Source organism: Cetorhinus maximus, chromosome 1 (assembly GCF_964194155.1).
Source record: "Cetorhinus maximus chromosome 1, sCetMax3.hap1.1, whole genome shotgun sequence".
NCBI lineage: Eukaryota > Metazoa > Chordata > Chondrichthyes > Lamniformes > Cetorhinidae > Cetorhinus > Cetorhinus maximus.
Genome location: NC_135879.1, coordinates 117,380,843 through 117,405,204, shown reverse-complemented (window position 1 = coordinate 117,405,204; position 24,362 = coordinate 117,380,843). Strand labels below are relative to the sequence as shown.

General features: G+C 42.2%; 1 protein-coding gene across 2 annotated transcripts in view; it reads left to right on the top strand.

The window, feature by feature from the left end:
- LOC144682988 (protein sel-1 homolog 3-like) overlaps window positions 1-22,133 on the top strand; it is a 102,561-nt gene extending 80,428 nt beyond the window's left edge. For both annotated transcript variants that reach the window (XM_078545927.1, XM_078545935.1), the window contains 9 exons: window positions 1,029-1,156; window positions 1,248-1,331; window positions 2,179-2,269; window positions 2,376-2,454; window positions 2,543-2,652; window positions 2,763-2,890; window positions 8,826-8,928; window positions 9,584-9,656; window positions 21,154-22,133. In XM_078545927.1, coding sequence (XP_078402053.1) covers window positions 1,029-1,156; window positions 1,248-1,331; window positions 2,179-2,269; window positions 2,376-2,454; window positions 2,543-2,652; window positions 2,763-2,890; window positions 8,826-8,928; window positions 9,584-9,656; window positions 21,154-21,290 — 933 coding nt within the window. In that variant the 3' untranslated portion in view covers window positions 21,291-22,133. The remainder of the gene's footprint in view (window positions 1-1,028; window positions 1,157-1,247; window positions 1,332-2,178; window positions 2,270-2,375; window positions 2,455-2,542; window positions 2,653-2,762; window positions 2,891-8,825; window positions 8,929-9,583; window positions 9,657-21,153) is intronic.
- Window positions 22,134-24,362: the final 2,229 nt, after the last annotated feature.

The following is a 24,362-nucleotide window of genomic DNA, read 5'->3' as shown; positions in this document are numbered from 1 at the left end:
CTCTCCTTGACAACTGTCTGAAGCTAACCCTGACCGTTCTCAACCTTTATGCTATATTTGGCACTGAGATCAGCTTTTGACTATATATCTGCTTGATCACCGATACTGCCTACTGGCAGTGCACTCCTGGCTCACTCTCATCTCAAAACATAAATTTGAGCTTATTCAAATCTCTGCTGCCTGTATCCTAACTCACACCAAATGTCATTTACCCATCAGCCCTGTGCTCACTGACTTAAATTGGTTCCCAGTCCAGCAGTGCCCCCATTTTAAAGCCCTCCTCTTTGTTTTCAAATCATTCTGTGGCCTTTCCCCTCCCTATCTCTGCAACCTTCTCCTGCCCCACAACCTTCTGAGATCTGTGCACTGCTCCAATTCTGACCTTTTGCGCACCCTGATTTTTAATTGCTCTATCGTGGTGCTGGTGCCTTCAGCTGCCAGAACCTTAAATCTCTCCACCTCTTCAATTCTCTCCCCCTCTCTCCTTCCCTCGCTCTCCCCTCCCATTGCCTCCAACCCACCCTTTAAAATGTTCTTTAAAACCTACCTCTGTGCCCAAACTTTTGGTCATCTGCCCTAATATCTCCTTATGTGGCTGAGTCAAATTTTGTTTGCTAATACTCCTAGGATGTTTTACTACATGAAAGGCATTATATAATTGCAAGTGTTAGTGGATATTCTATGATAGATGAGTGGTCTAGTATTTTAGTGGGCTACAATATAATCACTTGGGCTCTGATTACTTTTATATGCCCTTGTTTTACTTGTGTGAATTATTATGTTGTAACATCTGGACACAGTCCAGACCTTGTTCAGGAATTTCCTCAGAGCATCTCTCTCTTCACTGCCATAACTTATCCAGAAGTGTGGTTCAAACCCTGTTCTTGTTCATCCAATGGGTTTCCGTTGCAATTCTGGCAATTTTGCAGGGCTCCAAGGAAAATCCCGCCACTGTCTAATCAAATTGCTCTATGTTTATTAATTATGTTTATTAAAATTACATTTATTTTATGTTCTTTCCTTATTAGACTGAAGCATTTCAATATTACTATAAAGCTGGATCTGGTGGACACTTTGAAAGTATAATCCGCTGCTCCTTTTATTGGAGTACAGGAAACTTTGAATCTATTCCACACAACCCCAAAAAGGCAGTCCTGTAAGATGTTTATTTCATGTTCTTTCTTAGCAAACTTTAATTGTAAACAACTACCTAAAAGTCACAGTTTTTTGTGTTTTTCCCATGACAGCTGGACCAGATTTGTTGCTGAACACAATGGGTTTTTGGGTTATATCATGAGAAAAGCTATGCATGCCTATCTTCAGAAATCCTGGTAAGCTTAAGAGCTGCGTCCACAGATCCCAGTGATTGCAAATACTACACTGTTCCAAGATTGCAATTCAATTTTGTTTCTTTGTTTCTTGTCTATTGTAGGAAGTAAATTTAATTACTGCCAGCAGATCTCCCATGGCATTACTCACAATTAATCAGAGAATATGCTGTTTTATGATAATAGGGCAGTTGTCAACAGTGTGACATGAAGAAAGTGACACCTACAGGGCATGTGCAAGACTATTTATATACATGAATTTATATATTAGAGATAGTGTGCCTAAATAAACTTTAAAATTGAAACAATATTGTATCCCACTCTTAATATTTGCTGGCACTGTGCAGGAATTGAGAACTCAGGTATATACCAGAATTAATTATTTCCTTGGATGCCCCATGCACATTTTTACCTACTGTATATTGTCACTCACTATAAAATTGTAAAATTTGGTAAATTCACCTAACCACTTGCATTTCAATATATTGTAGTAAGATAAAAGTTGGCGACTAGTTGCATTGTACTTAAATTGATTTTCAATCTGATCTTTTGTGTCACATTTTCACACCCAATCTTTTTATTATCATTGAAGCTGTAAATAGTATCAGCACTGCTGCTGAATTGGGAGCCAGAAGGATTTATGCCAATGTTTTCTGAAAATTATATGACATACTTCTCAAGTCTCATTTTGCACTTCTCATTATTGCTAATGCAGAATGTCAGTTGTTGAATCTGCATAATTGCATAATGCTCACGTTTAAACTATTTTATTTAGTGTCTAATTTCAAATGAGTCAGATAGTTACTGGTGCAATGTTTATTTTTTCAAAACTATAATCTCAACTACCTAGGAATGAAGCCCTGCTGTATTTCCTTGCCGCAGCAGAAACAGGAATTGAAACATCACAGACAAATGTTGCCTATCTCTGTGAAGAACACCCAGTGAGTAACTGTTAACTGCTACTTTGACAGCTTCTGTTGAAAATTCAGGGCTTCTTAATTTTTATGAACAGTTATTAAAATTTACCTTCATGTTTCTTCTGATTAGGAGCTCACAAGCAACAGTGTTGATTATACCTGGAGATATTATAATTTATCAGCTTTTCAGCAGACGACACATCCTTTTGGTATGTATACTGTGCAGATCTGACCTGAAATCACACTTCGGTAAGTAGCAATGCACTAACCCGTTTCTTAATTGTGTGTAACTTTCAGTTTTAACAAAAATGGGAGATTACTACTATTATGGTCACAAGAAACATAAAAGAGACATCATGCAATCAATTGAGATGTACACCTCTGCAGCCTTATTGAATTATTCTCAAGTGAGTATTGGTGCTGTTCTAGTTGTTGGACCAGTTTATCATAATCCAGCAAATTCTATATGGCTTAATATATTATTCATCCGCAATGTTTCTCATTTGCCTTTCAACAGGCATTTTATAACCTGGGCTCGCTGGTAGAGGAGGGTTTTCACATACCAGAAAGAATTTTAGATCTCCTGAACCTGGGCACAGCAAACCATTTCAACAACTTCTCAATCCTGTTGAAGCTATATGAAAGGTAAAGGAAAGTGCCCTTAAAAACACAATCCGTTCTGATTTCAGCGACTAATCAAACTGTTTAGTATTATGTCACATTTAGTAATGTGATTGTAACCTGAAACTCTGTGCAATGGTTTCATCTTCATCTTCATGTTCATCTTCACGTCAATCAATAACAATGGGTAGTTGCAACATGTGGCACATTATCAACCCAACCCAGGAAAATGTTGAGATAGAAAGAAATATCATGAGCTCAAGAAATCTCAAATGAAAATAGAAAATACCAAGAATATTCAAAGTCTGTTTTTTATTCATTAATGGGATATGAACATGGCTAGCCAGCATTTATTGCCCTTGAGAAAACATTGGCGAACCACAGCCTTGAACCGCTGCAATCTGTAGGGTGAAGGTACCTTCCATAGTGCTGTTATGCTGGATTCCAGGATTTTGCCCAGATAGTGAAGGAACAGCGATATATTTCCAAGTCAGGATGGTGAACGGCTCAAGGGGGAACTTGCAGGTGATGGTGTTCCCATGCACCTGCTGACTTTATCTGTATAGGAGGTAGAGGTCACAAGTTTTGGAGGTTCTGTTGAAAAGATCTTGGTGAGGTCCTGTGGTGGATCTTGTAAATAGTATTAAGTGCAGCCATAGTGCGTTGGTTGTGGAGGGGATGAATGTTTAAGGTGGTGAATGGGGTGCCAATCAAGCAGGCTGATTTGTCTTAGGTAGTGTTAAGTTTCTTTAGTGTTGTTTGAGTTGCATTCATCTAGGCAATTAGACAGTATCCCATCACAGTCCCAACAGTGAATTTAGATGGTGGACAGGCTTTGAGTAGTCAGAAGGTGAGTCACTCACCGCACAGTACTCAATGTCTGACCCACTCTTGCAGCCACACTAATTATCTGGCTGGTCTAGTTAAGTTTCTCGTTGATTATAACCCTTAGGGTGTTTGTGGGGGCTTTGATAATGCTAATGCCATTGAAAGTCAAGGGGAGGTGGATAGACTTCCTCTTGTTGAGATGGTCATTGCCTGGCATTTGTATGGCATGAATGTTACTTTCTACTTATCACACACTATTCTGAATGTTGTCCAGGTCTTGCTGTGTGTGAGCATGGACTACTTCATTTTTGGCGAATGGAACTGAACACTGCAATCAGTGAACATCCCCAGTTCTGGCTTTTATGATGGAGCGAAGGTCATTGGCAAAGGTCATGTCAGTCAGGCTGCAAAAAGATATAAAGACAAGAGCTGAGCACAACGATACCAGAATTAAGAATTTTTATAGTCTGAATAAAAGGGCTGAATTTTCAGGTCTCACCGGGAGCAGGAACAGAGGTAGTAGAGGTCAAAAATACCAGCTGCAGTCAGTATGCCATTTTGCAGATACTGTACCCAGTATCAGCCAGTTTCAACAGGGTTGGGGGGAGGGTAGCCATGAGACCCTGCTAGTCCTAAAGGACATAGCTGCTAGACTGGGTCTGCGGCAGGTGGTGAGGGAACCAACAAGAGGGAAAAACATAGTTGACCTCATCCTCACCATCCTGGCTGCCACAGATGCATCCGTCCATGACTGTACCGGTAGGAGTGACCACCACACAGTCATTGTGGAGTCAAAATCCCGCCATCGCATTGAGGATACCCTCCATCGCGTTGTGTGGCACTACCACCATGCAAAATGAGACAGATTTCGAACAGAGTTAGCAACTCCAGACTGGGCAACCATGAGGCACTGTGGGCCATCAGCAGCAGTAGAATTGTACTCATCCACAATCTGTAACCTCATGGCTTGGCATATCCCCACTCTATCATCACCATCAAGCCAGGGGATCAACCCTGGTTCAATGAAGAGTGCAGGAGAGCATGCGAGATGCAGCACCATGCATAGCTAAAAATGAGGTGTCAACCTGGTGAAACTATAACACAGGACTACTTGCGTGCCAAGCAACATAAGCAGCAAGTGATAGACAGAGCTAAGCAATCCCACAACCAACGGATCAGATCTAAGCTCTGCAGTCCTGGCACATCCAGTCATGAATGGTGGTGGGCAATTAAACAACTCACTGGAGGAGGAGGTTCCACATATATCCCCACCCTCAATGATGGAGGAGCCCAGCACATCAGTGCAAAAGATAAGGCTGCAGCATTTGCAACAATCTTCAGCCGGAATGCCAAGTGGATGATCCATCTCGGCCTCCTCCGGAGGTCCCCAGCATCACAGATGCCAGTCTTCAGCCAATTCAATTCACTCCACAAGATATCAAGAAACGGCTGAAGATACTGGATACTGCAAAGGCTACGGGCCCTAACAATACTCCGGCAATAGTACTGAAGACTTGTGCTCCAGAACTTGCCACGCCCTTAGCCAAGCTGTTCCAGTATAGCTACAACACTAGCATCTACCCAGCTATGTGGAAAATTGGCCAGGTATGTCCTGCACACAAAAAGCAGGACAAATCCAACCTGGCCAATTAGCACCCCATCAGTCTACTCTTGATCATCAGTAAAGTAATGGAAAGGGTCACCAACAGTGCTATCATGCGGCACTTGCTTAGCATCAACCTGCTCACTGATGCCCAGTTTGTGTTCCGCCAGGGCCACTCAGCTCCTGACCTCATTACAGCCTTGGTTCAAGTATGGACAAAAGAGCTAAACTCCCGAGGTGAGGTGAGCATGACTGCCCTTGAAATCAAGGCCACATTTGACTGAGTGTGGTATCAAGGAGCCCTAGCAAAACTGGAGTTAGTGGGAATCAGGGGGAAAACTCTCTGCTGGTTGGAGTCATACCTAGCACAAAGGAAGCTGGTTGTGGTTGTTGGAGGTCAGTTATCTCAGCTCCAGGATATCACTGCAGGAGTTCCTCAGGGTAGCGTCCTCGGCCCAACCATCTTCAGCTGCTTCATCAATGACCTTCCTTCCATCATAAGGTTAGAAGTGGGGATGTTCACTGATGATTGCACAATGATCAGCACCATTCATGACTCCTTAGATACTGAAGCAGTCCATGTCCAAATGCAGCAAGACCTGGACAATATCCAGGCTTGGGCTGACAAGTGGCAAGTAACATTCATGCCGCACAAGTGTCAGGCAATGACCATCTCCAACAAGAGAGAATCCAACCATCACCCCTTGACGTTCAATGGCATTACCATCACTAAATCCCCCACTATCAGCATCCTGGGGGTTACCACTGACCAGAAACTGAACTGGACTAGCCATATAAATACTGTGGCTACAAGAGCAGGTCAGAGGCTAGGAATTGTGTGATGAGTAACTCACCACCTGACTCCCCAAAGCCTGTCCACCATCTACAAGGCACAGGCCAGGAGTGTGATGGAATAGTCCCCACTTGCCTGGATGAGTGCAGCTTTCACAACACTCAAGAAGCTTGACACCATCCAGGACAAAGCGGTCCATTTGATTGGCACCACATCCACAAACATTCGCTCCCTCCACCACTGACGCACAGTAGCAGCAGTGTGTACCATCTACAAGATGCACTGCAGGAATTCACCAAGGCTTCTTCAACAGCACCTTCCAAACCCATGACCACTACCATCTAGAAGGACAAGGGCAGCAGATAGATGGGAACACCACCACCTGGAAGTTCCCCTCCAAGTCACTTACCATCCGGACTTGGAAATATAGTGTTGTTCCTTCACTGTCGCTGGGTCAAAATCCTGGAACTCCCTTCCTAACAGCACTGTGCATGCACCTATACCACATAGACTGCCACGGTTCAAGAAGGCAGCTCACCACCACCTTCTCAAGGGCAACTAGGAATGGGAAATAAATGCTGGCCCAGCCTGCGAAGCCCACATCCCATGAATGAATGAAAAAAAGAGAAGGTGCAAGGCTGCTAAACACAATTGCGGACCACCCTAGCACAAGGAAGGCAGCAGCTGGTAATAGAGGTATGAATTTAAGCATTTGCACTCAGTAATGAAGAGGAGCAACACCCTCCACAAGGAGGGCAGAGCCCCGGGAAACAGGAGGGCAGAGGAGAGAGAGAGACGTGGGGGCAAAGGACACTGAGACCATACCTTGAGCATAGGGTGTTAGTGCCAAAGACGGAGCTTTACCAGAGATATTCAAGAAATAGTGCTACAGGAGACTGTGACTCTCCAGGTAGATGGTCTGTGTCTTTGTCACAGAAGACCTCACACCTCACCGCATTTGTCACCATGTCCTGCATGTAGCCATCAGAGTCACTGCGGCCTTGAATGTTTTTGCTTTTGCTTCTCCCAAGAATCAGCTAACAGCCTTGGTGGTATCTCACAAATGGCTGCACATCACTGCACCTCAGAGGTCATTGATGTCCCCTTTGCCAGGGGTGGACCGTACATCTAATTTCAGACAGACATAATCTTGGAAGCACAAAGGGCAGGAGGTTTTGTCATCATCAGCAAATTCCCCCAGGGCATCATCAATTACGCTCATGTGGCCATAACATGGCCCTCCAGAGAGATGTGGACCTTGAAGACAGTGAGGACCAGGGAGGTCCCAGCTCATTGAAGGAAGAAGAAGAGCAGGACATAGAAGAGGAAGAGGAGGCAGAGGGGGGAAAATGCTGAACACAGAGATGCCCCTGCTGCAGAGGTTAGCGCTTGGGCCTGGCGCAGGGTTCAAGCATCTCGTCAGGATGCGATCAATGTCAGGGATCATCTGATTCATGAACACTTTGACTGAGTACTGTACAAAACGAACAGTATGGTATGGAGGTTACTCTGAGCTGCCTGTGCTTACGCATCCATTTAAGACGCAGCCTGGCACATGGAACCTCTCCCCGCAAATGAAGGATGCACGTCTTCCTAAAGGTTTAATATCACTGTTGATGACCCCTTGCTCTCCTTTTACCAGTTCATACCTCTTTTCTTCACCCACCATTAATAAAAGGAAGCTCACAGGGCATTTTCTATATTTATGGAAGAAAATCATTAAATCATTGTTTACTTTGTTGAAGCAAATTAGACTTCTGTTTTATTTTTTATTCATTCATGGGATGTGTGCTTCGTTGGCTGGGCCTGCATTTATTGAGCGTTGTGGGAGCTGCATTCATCCAGGCAAGTGGGGAGTACTCCATCACACTCCTGACATGTGCCGTGTAGATGGTGGACAGGCTTTTTTGGGGAGTCAGGAGATGAGTTACTCGTCGCAGGATTCCTAGCCTCTGACTTGCTATTGTAGCCATAGTATTAATGTGGCTAGTCCAGTTCAATTTCTGGTCAATGATAACCCCCAGGATGTTGAGAGTAGGGATTCAGTGATGGTAATGCCATTGAATGTCAAGGGGCGATGGTTAGATTCTCTCTTGTTGGAGATGGTCATTGCCTGGCACTTGTGTGGCGCAAATTTTACTTACCACTTGTCAGCCCAAGCCTTCATTTGGACATGGACTTCTTCAGTATCTGAGGAGTCGCAAATGGTGCTGAACATTGTGCAATCATCAGCGAACATCCCCACTTCTGACCTAATGAAGGAAGGAAGGTCATTGATGAAGGAGCTGAAGATGGTTGGGCCGAGGATGCTACCCTGAGGAACTCCTGTAGAGATGTCCTGGAGCTGAGATGGACTGACCTCCAACAACCACAACCATCTTCCTTTGTGCTAGTTATGACTCCAATGAGTGGAGAGTTTTCCCCCCGATTCCCATTGACTCCAGTTCTGCAAGGGCTCCTTGATGCCACACTCAGTCAAATGTGCCTTGATGTCAAGGTTTTAGATGTCCTTATCTTTTATACACATAGCCAAAAGTTGTATTTGTAACAAATATGTATGGCTGTATCCCAGCAGATGTTATCAGTTGTTATTTGTAAATCCCTCTGGGTTGAATGACTGGAATCTGGGCTTGTTCTATATTTCAAAAATGTGAACAGTTGCACAGGAACAACACAGAATTCAAATCCAGGTGCGCAGTTTTGGTCATGTATTAACACATTTCTCCATTTTCTAGGTGTATAACCGTTGATATGGAAGAGGGTTTCGTCCCATGCTCTATAGCTTTGCTTCATGTTCACCTGAAAACAATATGGATTAATATCTGCTCTGCTGCTTTAGTATGTATTCCATCAAACACTGTTTTATTGGTTGTGATTGCACTTTATTTTGCTGCCATTACACGATTTATGAGCTGGTGGTTCAACACTTAAAATATCGCTTTGAAATGTTCTCCCAACCATGTTTCACCAATGATTTTGAATTTTAATGGCCATCACTTTCATGAAAATATTTTGTTTATGAATGTAAAGAGCCATGTGATATTACCATCATCATGATACACATTAATATCACTTACAAGAAAGTATCATATGTTAGTAAACAAAAATGCTTGCCCAATAAGTTTTCACATGCATAATGTCTTTTAATCCCTGGAATGTCAGTGGTGTTCAGAAAATGAAACCTTCCATTTTGTGCACTGTAAAATAAAAAATGTTATTGCTCAGCTTCTGAGAGCTGGAGTCCAAGATTAGTCACTGTGATCAAGGCTTATTCAGGTCAACATCAGCCCATAGTATTTTGAGCTACAGATCTATGTGGTCCAGGATGTACAGTTTCCGCATAAAAATGAAAGCTATTTGTCACTGAGCCTAGAGTATGTACATACTCTTTCCATCCAGAATGTACACTCTTCAAGTAGTGCCTACTGAAGCTGTCGTATTTATTGAAGCGATTGGAACTTAGCTAGTAAATCATCTTTGTGTTTATTTTCAGTTATATACTGCAGGCTCAGTGCTCCTGTCAACTCTAATTGTTTTTGCTGTTAAGCACTACTGGTACTCCACAGGTAAGTTACAGTGGTATCTTGAAGAAATTCTGCAGCCTCTTAATTATGTATATGTTTTCTAGAAATATGGGAAAAATACAATTTACATGAATATAATGTTGAAAATGTTTTACAAGGTAATAGTTCAAAACATAGCCAGTTATATAATGAAAGGCTTGATATAAAATAAGATAGATAATTGTACTATTGAAACCTCGGAAGATTTAGCATGTGTGTTCATCAAACTTAATGTTTTTCACTTTCAACTTGTCTACTTTCAGCATGAAATGTATACAATTACCTTTTCACCTATACTTTCATACATACTATCAAACTGATTCAACATAGTATTTTATTCATGTATGAAAAAAAGCATTATGGTTGATAAAAGTATAGTTAAGTACATGTACAAAAATTTATAGAACTCTATTTGAAATATAGAAGCTCAATTTCTTTTAGAATTAAATATATATTTACTGGTCTTGACTTTTTTAAAAAGATAGCCTATCATGTTCTGTATACTGAAATCATGAATGTGCAATTTTATTGAAATTGCCAGCTGATCTAAGGACGTATGGGATTAGAAATACTGCTATGTTAGTTACATTACTAAGATGGAGAAGTGTTTTCCTTGCTATAATAAAGTCAGGGGCGAGAAGCTTACGGGGCAACCATCCCGCCCAGAGGACAATTTAGGCCCTTAAGTGGCCATTTGGGGAGGGAGTCCAGCAAACATGGGTTCGTCAGTGGGGGCGGGGGCAGCCCTCATTCAAGGGCACTTTGTGTCTGACCTGGGATCCAGCATCAAGAGGGGGTGGTTTTCTGCAGGAAGCCATTGGTGTTGACTTAATGCAGCAGACACTGGGGATTGAATGCCGAACCTGCCTGGTCAGTATGGCTGAGCTACCTACAGACCAATCAGGAAACTAGAAAGCTATTTTATTTATTGGAGGAAGAAAAATCAGAATAAGTGTTACTTTTGTCATGGTGACATGCAACTAGTATAATGACATGTTTCTATGTGAGCTATGTCATTGTGGTGTATGATGGAGAACTTTTTTTTAGCAAAAGTTTTTTCATAAAAATCGAGGCATTCAAGAGGGTATTTGATCATTAATTGAGTATGGGAAAAAGGAAGAGCAATGGCACTAGGTAAAATTGCTCATTTGGAGAGCCAGTGCAGACATGATGGGCCAAATGGCCTCCTTCTGTGCTGTTAAAGTTCAGTGATTCTGTGAAATACTCTGGCTCTTTTAGATGGGGAACACTACTAAATGTGCCATCAGTTTGTAGGCGGCATGCACTTGCGTAGGTGTAAAATTCTATGCAAATCTGGACTTTTAACAACACTAGCGTACTGTTGTAACAGCATCAACTGTGTTTTGTAAAAGCAATTTTAGCCCCGTGTACTTTACATAATATGATAAATCAAACACTAGGAGGTAGTCTTGCTCTTTTACACTCCTCTCAGTATTTAGCTGAAATTTAATAATCTGTGAAATTCTTCCCCTGTGCAGCTGCTTTAAAGGCCATTCAACACATTAGCCCAGTAGGATTGTGATAATCACAACTATTGTACATATTACTGTTGACATCCCAATGATTTATGCTAAAATATTGTTGTGGTTGGTTGAATACAGTGCAAACAATTTATCTCACCTTCTCCTGAAGCAGCTGGTTCATGCTAGGATAAGGTCCAGGGTAGCAGGTTATTCCCCTTACTTACCCAGTCCCCCCCACATCAATACCTCATACATGCAGCTATTTGTTATGCATGAGTTCAAACAGCGCTTGTTTGCACTTTATTTGATATGGGTGACATCACAGTCTAACCAGATCCTGTCCTCGCCTACATATATGCCAGTAATTTTCAGCAGTAGTGACAGAAAAGCAAGCATCAGTGAGAGCTCTGGCTGGCATTTTATTATTTCCCCCTCCAACATTTGGCTTGAATTCAACTCCTATTGATATGAAGAAAATTTTCGAGGTATGGAAGGACTGTTTGGAGCGTGAAATGGGATCCGAGATGTGAAAGTGGTCTATAGTCATTTTCACTTTTTAAAAAAAAAATTACTATTTGTGGTAATTTAGCACAGCTCGTAATTCTCACACCTCTACAAAATAAACACTTTTAGAAGGGATATGTTGTGGTAAAGATTACTGAAAGTTTGTAATCTTGTGATTTCTAACTGTGCTATCCCTGTGAGAATTAGAATGTGCATGCACTCAGCAAAGAAAGATCCTGCAGTTTGAGCTGATGAAGTTTTGTTATTAATTCCTTATTAAATTGAGTCAAGATGTTAAAAGAATGAAGAACTAGCATTTATATAGTGCCTTTCATGGCCTTGGGATATCCTAAAGTGCTTTACAGCCAATGAAGTACTTTTGAAGTGTAGTCACTGTTATAAGATCCCAGTACAGCAGCAATGAGATATATGATCAAACAGTCTGTTTTAATAATGTCGCTTGAGAGATAAATATTGACCAAGGCACCAGGAAAACCTCCCATGATGTTCTTCAAAGAGCATCATGGGATATTTCAGGCCCGCCTGAAAGGACAAATACTGCCGGGTTTAACTTCTCATCCAAAAGATGGTACTTTCGACAATGCAGCACTTCTTCAGTACCTCATTAGAGTGCTAGCCAAAATTTCATGCCTAAGTTCCTGGAGAGGGACTTCATGAGCCAGATTTAGTTAATAATTCAACAATAAGGGAACATTCATTTAACAGTGGTTATACTTTTGCTTCTGTTTTGGTTGTGTTGGCATCACAGCTTATCGTCCATATTCCGTCAACATTTTTTAAATTATGAATGTGATTAACAATGTGATAATGACCAGATAATCTGTTTCTGTGAAGTTGACTAAGGAATACGATTAAATTCTATGTTCAGTTTATAAAAGAGAAACGGAGCACAGATTTAAGGACCTAGACTTTGTTATAGTCATCTTTAAGCATGGGACAGAGATAGACAACAACAAAGTGGTCATATGAACATACAAATTAAGAGCAGCAGTGGGCCATTTGATTGCTCCAGCCCACTTTGCCATTCAATAAGATCTGACTGTGGCCTCAGCTCCACATTCCGACTACCCACGATAACCTCTGACTCCCTTGATCGTCAATAACTTGTCCGCCTCTGTCTTAAAATTATTCAATGACCCTGCCTTCACTGCTTTCCGAAAAGAGTTCCAAAGCCTCACGATCCACTGAGAGAAAAAATTTCTCCTCATCTCCATCTTAAATGAAAGACCCCTTATTTTTAAGCTGTGTCCCCTAGTTTCAGAATCCACTCTGTCAAGTTCTCTCAGGATCTTATATGTTTCAATAAGATCATCCCCATTCTTCTAAAATCAAATGGATACAGGCCCAGCCTGTCCAACCTTTTCTCATAAGATAACACCCCAGCCCAGGTATCACTCGGGTGAACCTTCTCTGAACTGCTTCTAACACATTTGTATTCTTCCTTAATTAAGGAGACCAAAGCTGTACACAGTACTCCAGAGGTGGTTTCACCAAGGCCATGTAAAATTGAAGCATCCATACTTTTATATTCCATTCCCTTTGGAATGAATGGCAACATTCCATTTATCCAGCTTATATTTCACCCCTCTCCTATTTTTACTAAGTTCTGTTGAAGGGTCATGAGGACTCAAAACGTCAACTGTACTCTTCTCCACCGATGCTGCCAGAACTGCTGAGTTTTTCCAGGTAATTTTTATTTTTTGTTTTGGATTTCCAGCATCCGCAGTTTTTTTTGTTTTTATCTCTGTGTTTAATTGACTGCCACTTCTCTTCAAGAAATGCCTACCTTGAAGAAGTTTTGTTCTACTCTCCATCAGGCTTAATTAGCCTTCTATCACTGCTTGCTTGTCCCAAAAACCACCCCCCCACTTCTCTCTCTCCCCCCCCACCCACCCCCCCCTCCACCCCCCTTAAACCAGCTTATATTTCACCCCTTTCCTATTTTTACTTAGTTCTGTTGAAGGGTCATGAGGACTCAAAACGTCAACTGTACTCTTCTCCGCCGATGCTGCCAGACCTGCTGAGTTTTTCCAGGTAATTTTTATTTTTTGTTTTGGATTTCCAGCATCCGCAGTTTTTTTTGTTTTTATTTTTTGTTTTTATTCCATTTACCTTCCTCATCACTTGTTGTACCTGCATACTAACTTCTTGTGATTGATGTACCAGGACACCCAGATCCCTCTGTACCTCAGAGTTTTGCAATCTCTCTCAATTTAAATAATGTGCTGCTTTTCTATTCTTCTTGCCAAAGTGGACAAGTTCACATTTTCCAACCTTATACCCCATCTGCCAATCTTTTGCCCATTCACTTAACCTATCTATGTCCCTATGCAGACTCTTGATGTCCTCTTCACAATTTACTTTCCTACCTGTCTTTGTGCCATTAGCAAATTTAGCAACCATACCTACTCCATCCAAGTCATTAATATAAATTGTAAATAGCTGGGGCCCCAGTACTGACCCATGTGGCACTCCACTCGTCACATCTTGCCAACCCCAAAATGACCCATTTATGCCTACTTACTGTTCCCTGTTCATGAATCAATCCTCTATCCATGCTAATTTGTTACCCCCTACACCATGAGCTTTTATTTTGCATAGTAACCTTTGATGTGGCACCTTGTCAAATGCCTTCTGGAAACCGAAGTACAGCACACCTACAGGTTCCCCTTTATCCAATTTGCTAGTTATTTCCTCAAAGAACTCCAATAAGATAGTCAAACATGATTTATGTTTCACAAAATCACATTGACTCTGCCTGATTGCATTGAGATTTTCTAAGTGCCCCGCTATAACCTCCTTAATAATAGATTCCAGCAATTTCCCCATGACAGATGTTAAGCCAACTGGCCTGTAGTTTCCTGCTTTCACCCTCTCTCCTTTCTTGAATACAGGAATTCATTTTGCCATTTTGCAAAACTAATGATGGTTTAAACTACAGGCGAGCAGTAAGAGGTGTTCAAAAATAATTTAGCTTCAAACAGGGGCAGTAAATACCCTTAAGGGGCATAAGTTCTACTTGGCAAAAACAACAGCCATGTCAACAAAAGAAGTGCAAGATATTATAAAATTAAAGGAAAGAGCATATGAAAATTGCAAGGGAGAGCTACGAAAATGCAAGAAAGCTATGAAAAGGGAATACAAAAAGAAACTTCCAAGGGATATAAAGATCAACACAAAGATGTTATAATTTAGTTAGAAGGGAAAGAGTACTGTAGGATAATGTAGGCCCTTTTAAAACATGTGTGTAATATTGCAAATGAAAATAAGAAATTGCAGATTTCTTTCAATTGCAGACTTGTTGAACAATTATTTTGTCAGCCTACATGTAGAAGAAGATTTTTAAAAATTATTTGTTTATGCTGATGTGGGTTTCTCTTGCATCTATTGCCCACCCTAATTGCCCTTGAAGGTGGTGTTGAGATGCGGTCCAAGTGGCGTAGATACACCCTCAGTTCTGTTTGATACAGCGCTGCAGGATTTTGACCCGTGATAATGAAAGAATGGCAATGTATTTCCAAGTCAAAATGTGACTTGAAGGGAACTTACAGGTGGTGGTGTTCCCATGTGTCTGCTGCTCTTGCCCTTCTAGGTGATAAAAATTCCAGATTTAGAAGGTGCTGCTGAAGGACCCTTGGTGAGTTGCTGCTTTGCATCTTGTACATGGTGCACACTGTAGCCCCTGTGCGCTGGTGGTGGAGAGCATGAATGTTTAGGGTAGTGGATGGAGTGTCAATCAAGCGAGCAGCTTTACCCTGGGTGGTGTTGAGTGTTGTTGGAGCTACAATCATTCTGGGTAGTGGGGCGTATTCCTTCACACTGCAGACTTGTGCCTTGTAGATGGTGAGAAGGCTCTGGGAAATAAGGAGGTGAGTTACTTGCCACAGAGTGTTCATCCTCTGACCTACTCCTGTAACCATTGTATTTATGCGTTAAATTTCTGGTCAATAATGACTCCCAGAATGTTGTTGATGGGAGATTCAGCGATGGTAATGCCATTGAATGCCAAGAGGAAGTAGTTAGAATCTCTTTCATTGGAGATGCTTATTGCCTGGCATTTGTGTAACATAAATGTTGAATTTGTTATGAGACTGATGATTGTTAAAAAGGTATTTTAGTTCCCAGTGACCAACTTAAGAAATTAGATGACAAGATTTCAAGTTTTAAGACTTTTACTGTAACATACAAACTTAAAGCAGCTCAACTAAACATTACCTAGAAGGCAACAAATATTCTAAACTACAGAAATGAAAACCCTTATTAATGTCTTAACATGATCAATAACCCCATGCCACATATATACTTTACATCATATTCTCCGCCAGATTACAGTCTTTATAGGAAACTGTCCACTGTCAACCTAGCTTCCAAAGGGTTCACTTATCCCCATTTTGGTGAGTTGTAAATCCCATGACGGTCGACGCTCCTCTCCCTTGACCTCCTGTGAATGCCCGAACTGACTTTCAGCAGTAAGGCCCACTCCAGTAATTTCTTCACCTGGCCTTGCCAAGACAAATCTTCTAGAGTCTTTAGATTGCCACAGGATGCGTCTCCTTGACCCGACACAGTCCTCCTTCCTGTGTTCTGCCTGCTAGCTTGCAGAGAACCAGTAACTTGCTCCTTTCTGTTGACCACACTAGCTGCAGTCTTTGGCTTGAATCTTCCTGTCAGCTGCAATGTTGTGCACATTCCAGCTACCATCGAAGATCTTCCTGACCCAACACTACTGTGCATTTCTTCTGGAATCTTTGAATCCTAGCTGAAAAAGAAATGTGCAGTGCAGCATTTCCCTTCTAACTCCAGCAAGCGAAGTAGAGTAGGTGGAATGAGAGGGCACACCCACTTTTTACAGCACTCGTTGCTGTATTCTGGTAAGCATTTAAAGGCCCAGTCTTTTAATGATACAGTGTGGGTTAGTGAATGGATGAGTAGATGAACGGGTGAGGTGGGTAGGTGGGTAGATGGATGAGTGGGTAGGTTGGTGAGGCAGGTGGATGAGTGAGTGGTTGAGGTGGATGGGTGGATACATGGATGAGTGGATAGGTCAGTGAGGTGGATAGATGAATGAGTGGGTGAGGTGGATCAGTGGGTGAGGTGGGTAGGTGGATAGGTGGGTGAGTAGGTGAATGGGTGAGATGGATTGTTGGGTAGGTGGATGAGTGGGTGCTCAGGTCGGGGTAGTCGGGTGGTTGAGAGGTTGTCGGCTCAGGTCAGGGGTTAGTAGGATGGTCGGGGGAAGCTGGGTCCAGATTGATGGGTAGTCAAATCCTGTTGAGGGGGTAGTTGGGTGTTTGGAGGGCTAGTAAGGTCTGGCCTGGGGGTTAGTCAAGTTGTGGGGGCTAGTTGGGGGATTATTAGGTGGTTGAGGAGGTAATCAGGCGATCAGAGAGGTATTCTGGTCAGGGGTGGTGGGGGGAAGTGGGGAAGGTTGGTGGGGGGGTGGTGGGGGGGTGGCGGCAGTGCGGTTGTGGTTATTGGGGGATTGGTTGTGGATTTACCCAGTTGTTAGACCATGTTTTAAACTGTCTAACAGTTCCTAGATAAGTATTGAGGTAAATCACGTGGATCTGTCCCAATTCTTTGACTCTAGCTCAGTGTTGGAGACATTCCCACAGGGTCCAGAGCAGCAGGGGGATTACCAATTGGAAGTTTAAACTTCCCAGGCAACCCCCATGTATGTCCACGCATCAGGACTTTCGCAAGGTCCTTGCACATACCTTCCCTTCTACGTCCAGTCTCCAATGATCCGGAGACCAGCAGATTTGAGCCTTTTTCTCTGAGAGACCCATCTCTCACTCTCTCTCTCCCCCCCTTTCTCTCGTTCTCTTTCACATTCTGTCCAAAGACTCTGAGACAGAGGCCCAGATTTTCATGGAATTGTTGAGAGTCTGTGGATCTTTAAAATTGGTGGGTGGGATCCTGATGCGGAAGTCCTACCCATTTCGGACAGAACCTTTTGGGTCAAAATCCCAGATCTCCCTCCTGGCAGCACCGTGGGTGTACCTACACCACATGGACTATAGCAGTTCAAGAAAGCTCACCATCACCCTCTCAAGGGCAATTAGGGATGGGCAATAAATGTTGGCCTAGCCAGTGTTGCCCACATCCGGTAAATAAATAAAGAAAAAACATTTCCACATTGCCGGGTAAATGCCAGTGTTGTAGCTGTACTGGAACAGCTTGGCTAGGGGCGCAGCAAGTTCTGGAGCACAAGTCTTTGATACTATGGCCGGAATATTGTTAGGGCCCATAGCCTTTGCAGTATCCAGTGCCTTCAGCCATTTCTTAATATCATGTAAAATGAATTGAATTGGCTGAAGACTGGCATCTGTGATGCTGGGGATCTATGGAGGAAGCCGAGATAGATCATCCACTCAGCACTTCTGGCTGAAGATTGTTGCAAATGCTTCAGCCTTATCTTTTGCGCTGATGTGCTGGGTGTATTTGTGGAGCTGCCTCCTCCAGTGAGTTGTTTAATTGTCCATCACTATTCACAACTGGATGTGTCAGTACTGCAGAGTTTAAATCTCAGCATGGGAGTTTGGAATTTTTAGAGTAGACATAAATGCTCTTGAAGGACGGATAAGGTCTGTAGAATTGTCAAGCTGTGAAGGTATTTAAATCTTCAGCCCTTTACAAATTGTGAAAATAGGCTGCCTGTGTCAGTGGGAGTTGAAAAAACTCATTCTAGCAGTTACAATAGTTATTTGGTGACATTTTCCCAAGGGCTATCATTATGCCATTATTAATGCCCAGCTGCTTTCCACAAGCTGCAATTATCTCAGCAGGAGGTTCTAAGCTCACAGTTTGATTGACAAAGTTTATGAAAGGAAAGCTGTCTTTGATGTGGAGTTATGAATACATCTACTTATTTTTATAATTGATTAAGTACTTGAGGGGATTTAAAATTTTTTTAATGGGCTTTCATGAATAAAAGTGTTTTTACTATAGTAAAGCCTGTAATAGATTATTTAGAACTTATTTTATTTTATCTCAACATAGCTCCTGAGGTCTGTCCATGTTGGACACTGGGTGAGTTGGCATGGAAGGTGTAATGACCAAGGGTGATGGGTTGGGGCATGAGTTGACATTAAGTTGGCATGGGCTATATAGAGCCATGAGGATGGTTGGGGACATGGGTTAATAGAAGGTACGAGGGGCCATAGGGGTGGGTGACGAGCCTGGGTTTGCATGGATGATGTGGTGTTTAAGGGTGAGGGCTAGGAGGTCTAATATTTAACTAAACAACAGGGATGAAATCCTAGGGAACCAGGCAGGCCTTTTAAACAGCCAGCCTCGATACTCAGCAGCCCCTGCAACCGATCTATGTCTGGGAGTGGCAGGCCCGTCTCCATCCCAAACCTGCCACTGCCACCCAACCCCACCTCCCCTGGAGCAAAACAGATCCCACCATTTGGGCGAGTTTCTCCCAAGGTAAGTGCAGCAAACCAGGATATTTCCCAACTCGCGCTCCCTGACTTGGGAGCAAAAGATCCACACCAGAAATTCTGTCCAGGGCTTGTTGCAACAGAAATTCTCAGCAGGTCTTGGCAGCATCTGTGGAGCGAGAAACAGAGTCTTTTCTTTAGAACTGAAGGATGGTAGAAATGTGATGGGTTTTACAGCTTTGAAAGGCAGGGGGAAGAACAAAAGGGGAGATCAGGGATAGAGTACAGGGGTAGGAGAGATTAAATGACAAAGCTGCCATGGAACAAAAGGCAAAGGGAATAGTAATGGTTGTAGTCAAGAAACAAAGCATTTGTCCAAAGTGAGTGTGAATGGCAGAATAATGAGCTTACTCTCTCGAAAAGCAAAAAAAATGTGAAAAACAAGATTCAGAGCGGAACATGGCAAAAAAAAATCAAAATGGGGGCCAGAGTTCATGGTCTTGAATTTGTTGAACTCGATGTTGAGTGCAGAAGGCCTTAAAGAGCTGAATCGGAAGATGAGGTGCTGTTCCTTGAGCTTGCATCGAGCTTCACTGGAACACTGCAGCAGGTCAAGGACACACTTGTGCATAAGAGCAAGGTGGCGAATTAAAATGACAAGTAACTGGAAACTTGGGGTCATGCTTGTGGACTGAGTGGAGGTATTCTGTAAAGCAGCCGCCCGGCTGCATTTGGTCTCCTCAATGGAGAGGAGACCGCATTGTGAGCAGCGAATACAGTAGACTAAATTGAAAAGTACCTGTACAAGTAAGTCGCTGCTTCACCTGAAAGGAGTGTTTGAGGCCATGAATGGTGAGGAGGTAAAAGGGCAGGTGTTACACCTCTTGCGATTGCATGGGAAGGTGTTGTGGAAAGGGGATGAGATGTTGGGGGTGATGGAGGAATGGACCACAGTGCCACAAAGGGAACAGTTCTTTCGGAATGCTGTCAGGAGAGAGGAGGGGAAGATATGTTTGGTGGTGGAATCACACCGGAGGTGACAGAAATGACAGAGGATGATTCTTTGAACATGGAGGCTGGTGGGGTGGAAAGTGAGGACAAGGGGAACCCTATTGTGGTTCTGGCAGAAATGAGTCAGACACATTTGAGCTGACTGGAGAGAGCCAGTAACAGGCAGAATGTGTCTAACAAACCTAATTGTTTTTCTTAAGGAAGTAACTAACTTAGTAGAAGGGAATGTGTGTGGATGTAGTTTTAATGGACTACCAGAAGGCATTTAATAAGGTTTAATAGGAGAGACAGTTAGCTAAAAATTAAAACTTACAGAATTGAAGGCAAATTATTGACCTGGTTAGGAGATTGGCCAGGCCGTAGAAGACAAAGCAGGAAGATTGGGTATGAACTTAAGTTTGAAGGAAGTGACTAGTGGTGTCCCACAGGATCTATGTTGGATTTTCAACTTTTCACTATGTTTATTAATGACTTGGAAAACACAATAGAGAAACATCTATCCAAATTTACTGATGACAGTAAATTTATTGAGGGCTTAGCAGTTAGTGTAAGTGGGACTGTAAAATTACAAAGAGTCATTAATAAATTAAGTAAGTGCGGGAAAATGTGATGGTGAATTTCAGTGCCAGTAAGTGTAAAGGTCATCCATTTTGGACCAAAAAGGTATAAATCCAAGTACTTTTCAAATGGTTAAAAAGTGTGGAACAATGGCGGACAAAATCAAAAAGATTAATGCAAAGTTAGCCTTCATATCTAGAAGGCTAGAATATAAAGCAGAGGAAATTTGTCTATATTGATTTCAATGAATGGCAGTGCAGGCTCGAGGGCTGAATGGCCTACCTCTATTCCTCTGATGAACTCTCAACTTCGGGACTCAGATGAAAGCTGCTGCCAATGAGTCATGGTTGACTAGAGGGGGAATTTATTTAACTGTTCAATGATGTTCCTTCCAATTCTCTAGCAAAGTGTTGCTTTCTGTTTTCTAAAATGTTTGATAATATGTAATGCTTGCTACTTTTTGACAATTTTTAAAGTACATTTATGTGTTTGTGATGAGATACAAATCAACTATGCAATTTCCTGTATTTTTAGCAATTGTTTTCACCACAAGTACAAATGAATATACTCCAACTTTGAATTCTTCTAGTCAAAACATTCAGTCAGATGAGACAGTACAAGAAGAAACATCACTATCTTCAACTGCAGCAGAATATCCGGAACCTGAATGAGACAAGCTCTCTGCTTTCAGATTGACCTGTCCATGTTGAAAAGTGTAATCACTTACATAATTGCTTATTAGGAATATTTCTGTATATTGCATAGAATCACATGGATCTACAGCAAGGAAAGAGGCCATACAGCCCAACTGGCCTATGCCAATGTTTATGCTTCACACAAATGACTCCTCATCCTCTTCATCTGACCTATTAGCATATCCTTCTATTCCTTTTTCCCTCATTTACTTATGCAGATTCCTCTAAATGCATCTATGCTATTTGACTTAACTACCCCATGTGGCAGCATGTTCCACATACTACCTGCATGGGGAAAGAAGTTTCTTTTGAACTCCTTGTTGGATTCATTGGTGACTATCTTATATTTATGACTGCACGTTTTGGACTCCCACACTATTGGAAACACATTCTCTACATCTGCCCTATCAAACTCCTTCATAACTTTAAAGACTTAAAAGCCCCAATCTGCTCAGTCTTTCCTGATAATTACAATCTCTCAGTTCTGGTATAATCTGTGGCAAAAGATGCAAACAATGATTTACAATGCAGCTTTATCATTTTCTATAATGTGGAGACCAGAACAATGCACAGTATTCCAAGTGTGGTCTAACCAAGGTTCTGTGTAAGTTTAACAGAACTTCTCTGCTTTTCAACTCTATACCTCTAGATGCTTACCCAAGTGGCTTGCTTGCTTGTCCAAATGGATTTGTTAACCTCCAATGCTACTTTAAATGATTTGTGAATCTGTACTTCTGGATTCTTTTTGTTCTAGTTAAATTCTTATATGGATATAGATTGTTAATGGGTATAATTTTAAAAAAATTACAGAAATTATGGAAACATCTGTGGCTGGAGTTCACTAATGTAAAACCAGATTTTATATAATGTACTGCATCAGCCAATGTAAATATTGATTATTTTTTTACTTGTCCAAATGAAATAAATTATGTTGTCAGATCAGCAAATGCAAAAGATTACCAAATAGTTCTAAACCTGAGTGAGGTACATGGTAGCTGCAATCTAAATCAAAAGAGCAGTGATAAACATCTCCTCTTGAATCATTTTGAGACAGCCATTGTCAGAAATCCAATGTTGCTCATTAAAGAAAATAATTATTCCATACTAAATTTTTCCATTACAGCTGCACTCATTTAAGGATAAAAACTGTGATTATCGTGCTCTCATAAATTTGAGAAACAGTTCTCCACATCAAGCTGAAATGGTATTGAATTGTAATCATCCCGATTCTGATGCATGCAGGATTTGAACTTAAATCTATTTTCTGTGAACTTGCTGTTTCTGTCAGATTTTATCCAGTTATGGAGAGGGTGCGGGATTAACTTGATTCAACTAAGCATTTGGGCATTATACGAATTATTTAAGATTTCCAATAAATGCATTCTGCTTTAGACCAGCTATATACTGCACATTGTATTTTGCTGTGGGGTGATCTTGGCTTCACATTGACACAAGTTATGTAGTACAACAAATTTTGAGTGAAGTCACTGAGGTTAAATTCTGGGATGTTATGAGAGCCCACCTCAAGGTTCTCATCAGTATGACAGTAAGCAGTGTGAGGCATGCTTCTTGCACTTTTTCCCACCACCACAGATGGTGGAATTTGAATTCAATAAAAATCTGGAATTAAAAGTCTAATGACCATGAAACCATTGTCGGTTGTCATAAAAAACCCATCTGGTTCACTAATGACCTTTAGGGAAGGAAATCTGCCGACCTTACCTGGTCTGGCCGACATGTGACTCCAGATCTGCAGTAATGTGGTTGACTTGGGAGAGCTGTCTCACAGACCAGTGAAGCAACAGCCTGACATAGTCATCCTCACGCAATCATACCTTACAGATAATGTCCCAGACACCACCATCACCATCCCTGGGTATGTCCTGTCCCACTGGCAGGACAGGCCCAGCAGAGGTGGCTGCACAGTGGTGTATAGTTGGGAGGGAGTTGCCCTGGGAGTCAGCAGCATCGACTCCGGACCCCATGAGTGGCTCGGTAGCACCATTACTGACCGATCTGGCTGTGTCCTAAATGATATAGCTGCCAGACTGGGTCTGCAGCAGATGGTGAGGGAACCAACAAGAGGGAACAACATACTTGACCTTATTCTCACCAACCTGCCTGCCACACATGCATCTGTCCATGACAGTATTGGTAAGAGTGACCGCCACACAGTTGTTGTGGAGACAAAGTCCTGCCTTCACATTGAGGATACCCACCATCGTGTTGTGTGGCACTACCACCTTGCTAAATGGGATATATTTCGAACATATCTAGCAACTCAAGACTGGGCATCCATGAGGTACTGTGGACCATCAGCAGTAGCAGAATTGTACTCGAACGCAATATGTAACCGCATGGGCCAGGCATATCCCCCACTCTACCACTACCATCAAGCCACGGGATCAACCCTGGTTCAGTAAAGAATGCAGGAGCAACACCCGGCATACCTAAAAATGAGGCATCAATCTTTTTATTCATTGGATGTGGGCGTCACTCGCTAGGCCAGCATTTTTTGCCCATCCCTAATTGCCCTTGTTCAGAGGGCATTTTAAGAGTCAACCACCTTGCTGTGGGTCTGGAGTCACTAGGTAAGATTCCCTTCCCTAAAGGACATTCATGAACCAGATGGGTTTTTACAACAATTGACAGTGATTTCACGGTCACCATCAAACTTTTAATTCTAGATTTTATTTATTGAATTCAAATTTCATCATCTGCCGTGGTGGAATATGGACCAGGGTCAACAGAGCATTACGCTGGGTCTCTGGAATACCAGTCCAGTGACAATATCATTATGCCACCGCCTCCCACCTGGTGAAGCTATAAAACAGGACTACATGTGTGCCAAACAGCATAAGCAGTAGGTGATAGACAAGGCGAGACAATCTCACAACCAACGGATCAGATCTAAGCTCCGCCATCCTGCCACACCCAGCCGTGAATGGTGGTGGACAATTAAGCAACTCACTGGAGGAGGAGGCTCCACAAATATCCCTACTCTCTATGATGGAGGAGCCCAGCACATCAGTGCAAAAGATAAGGCTG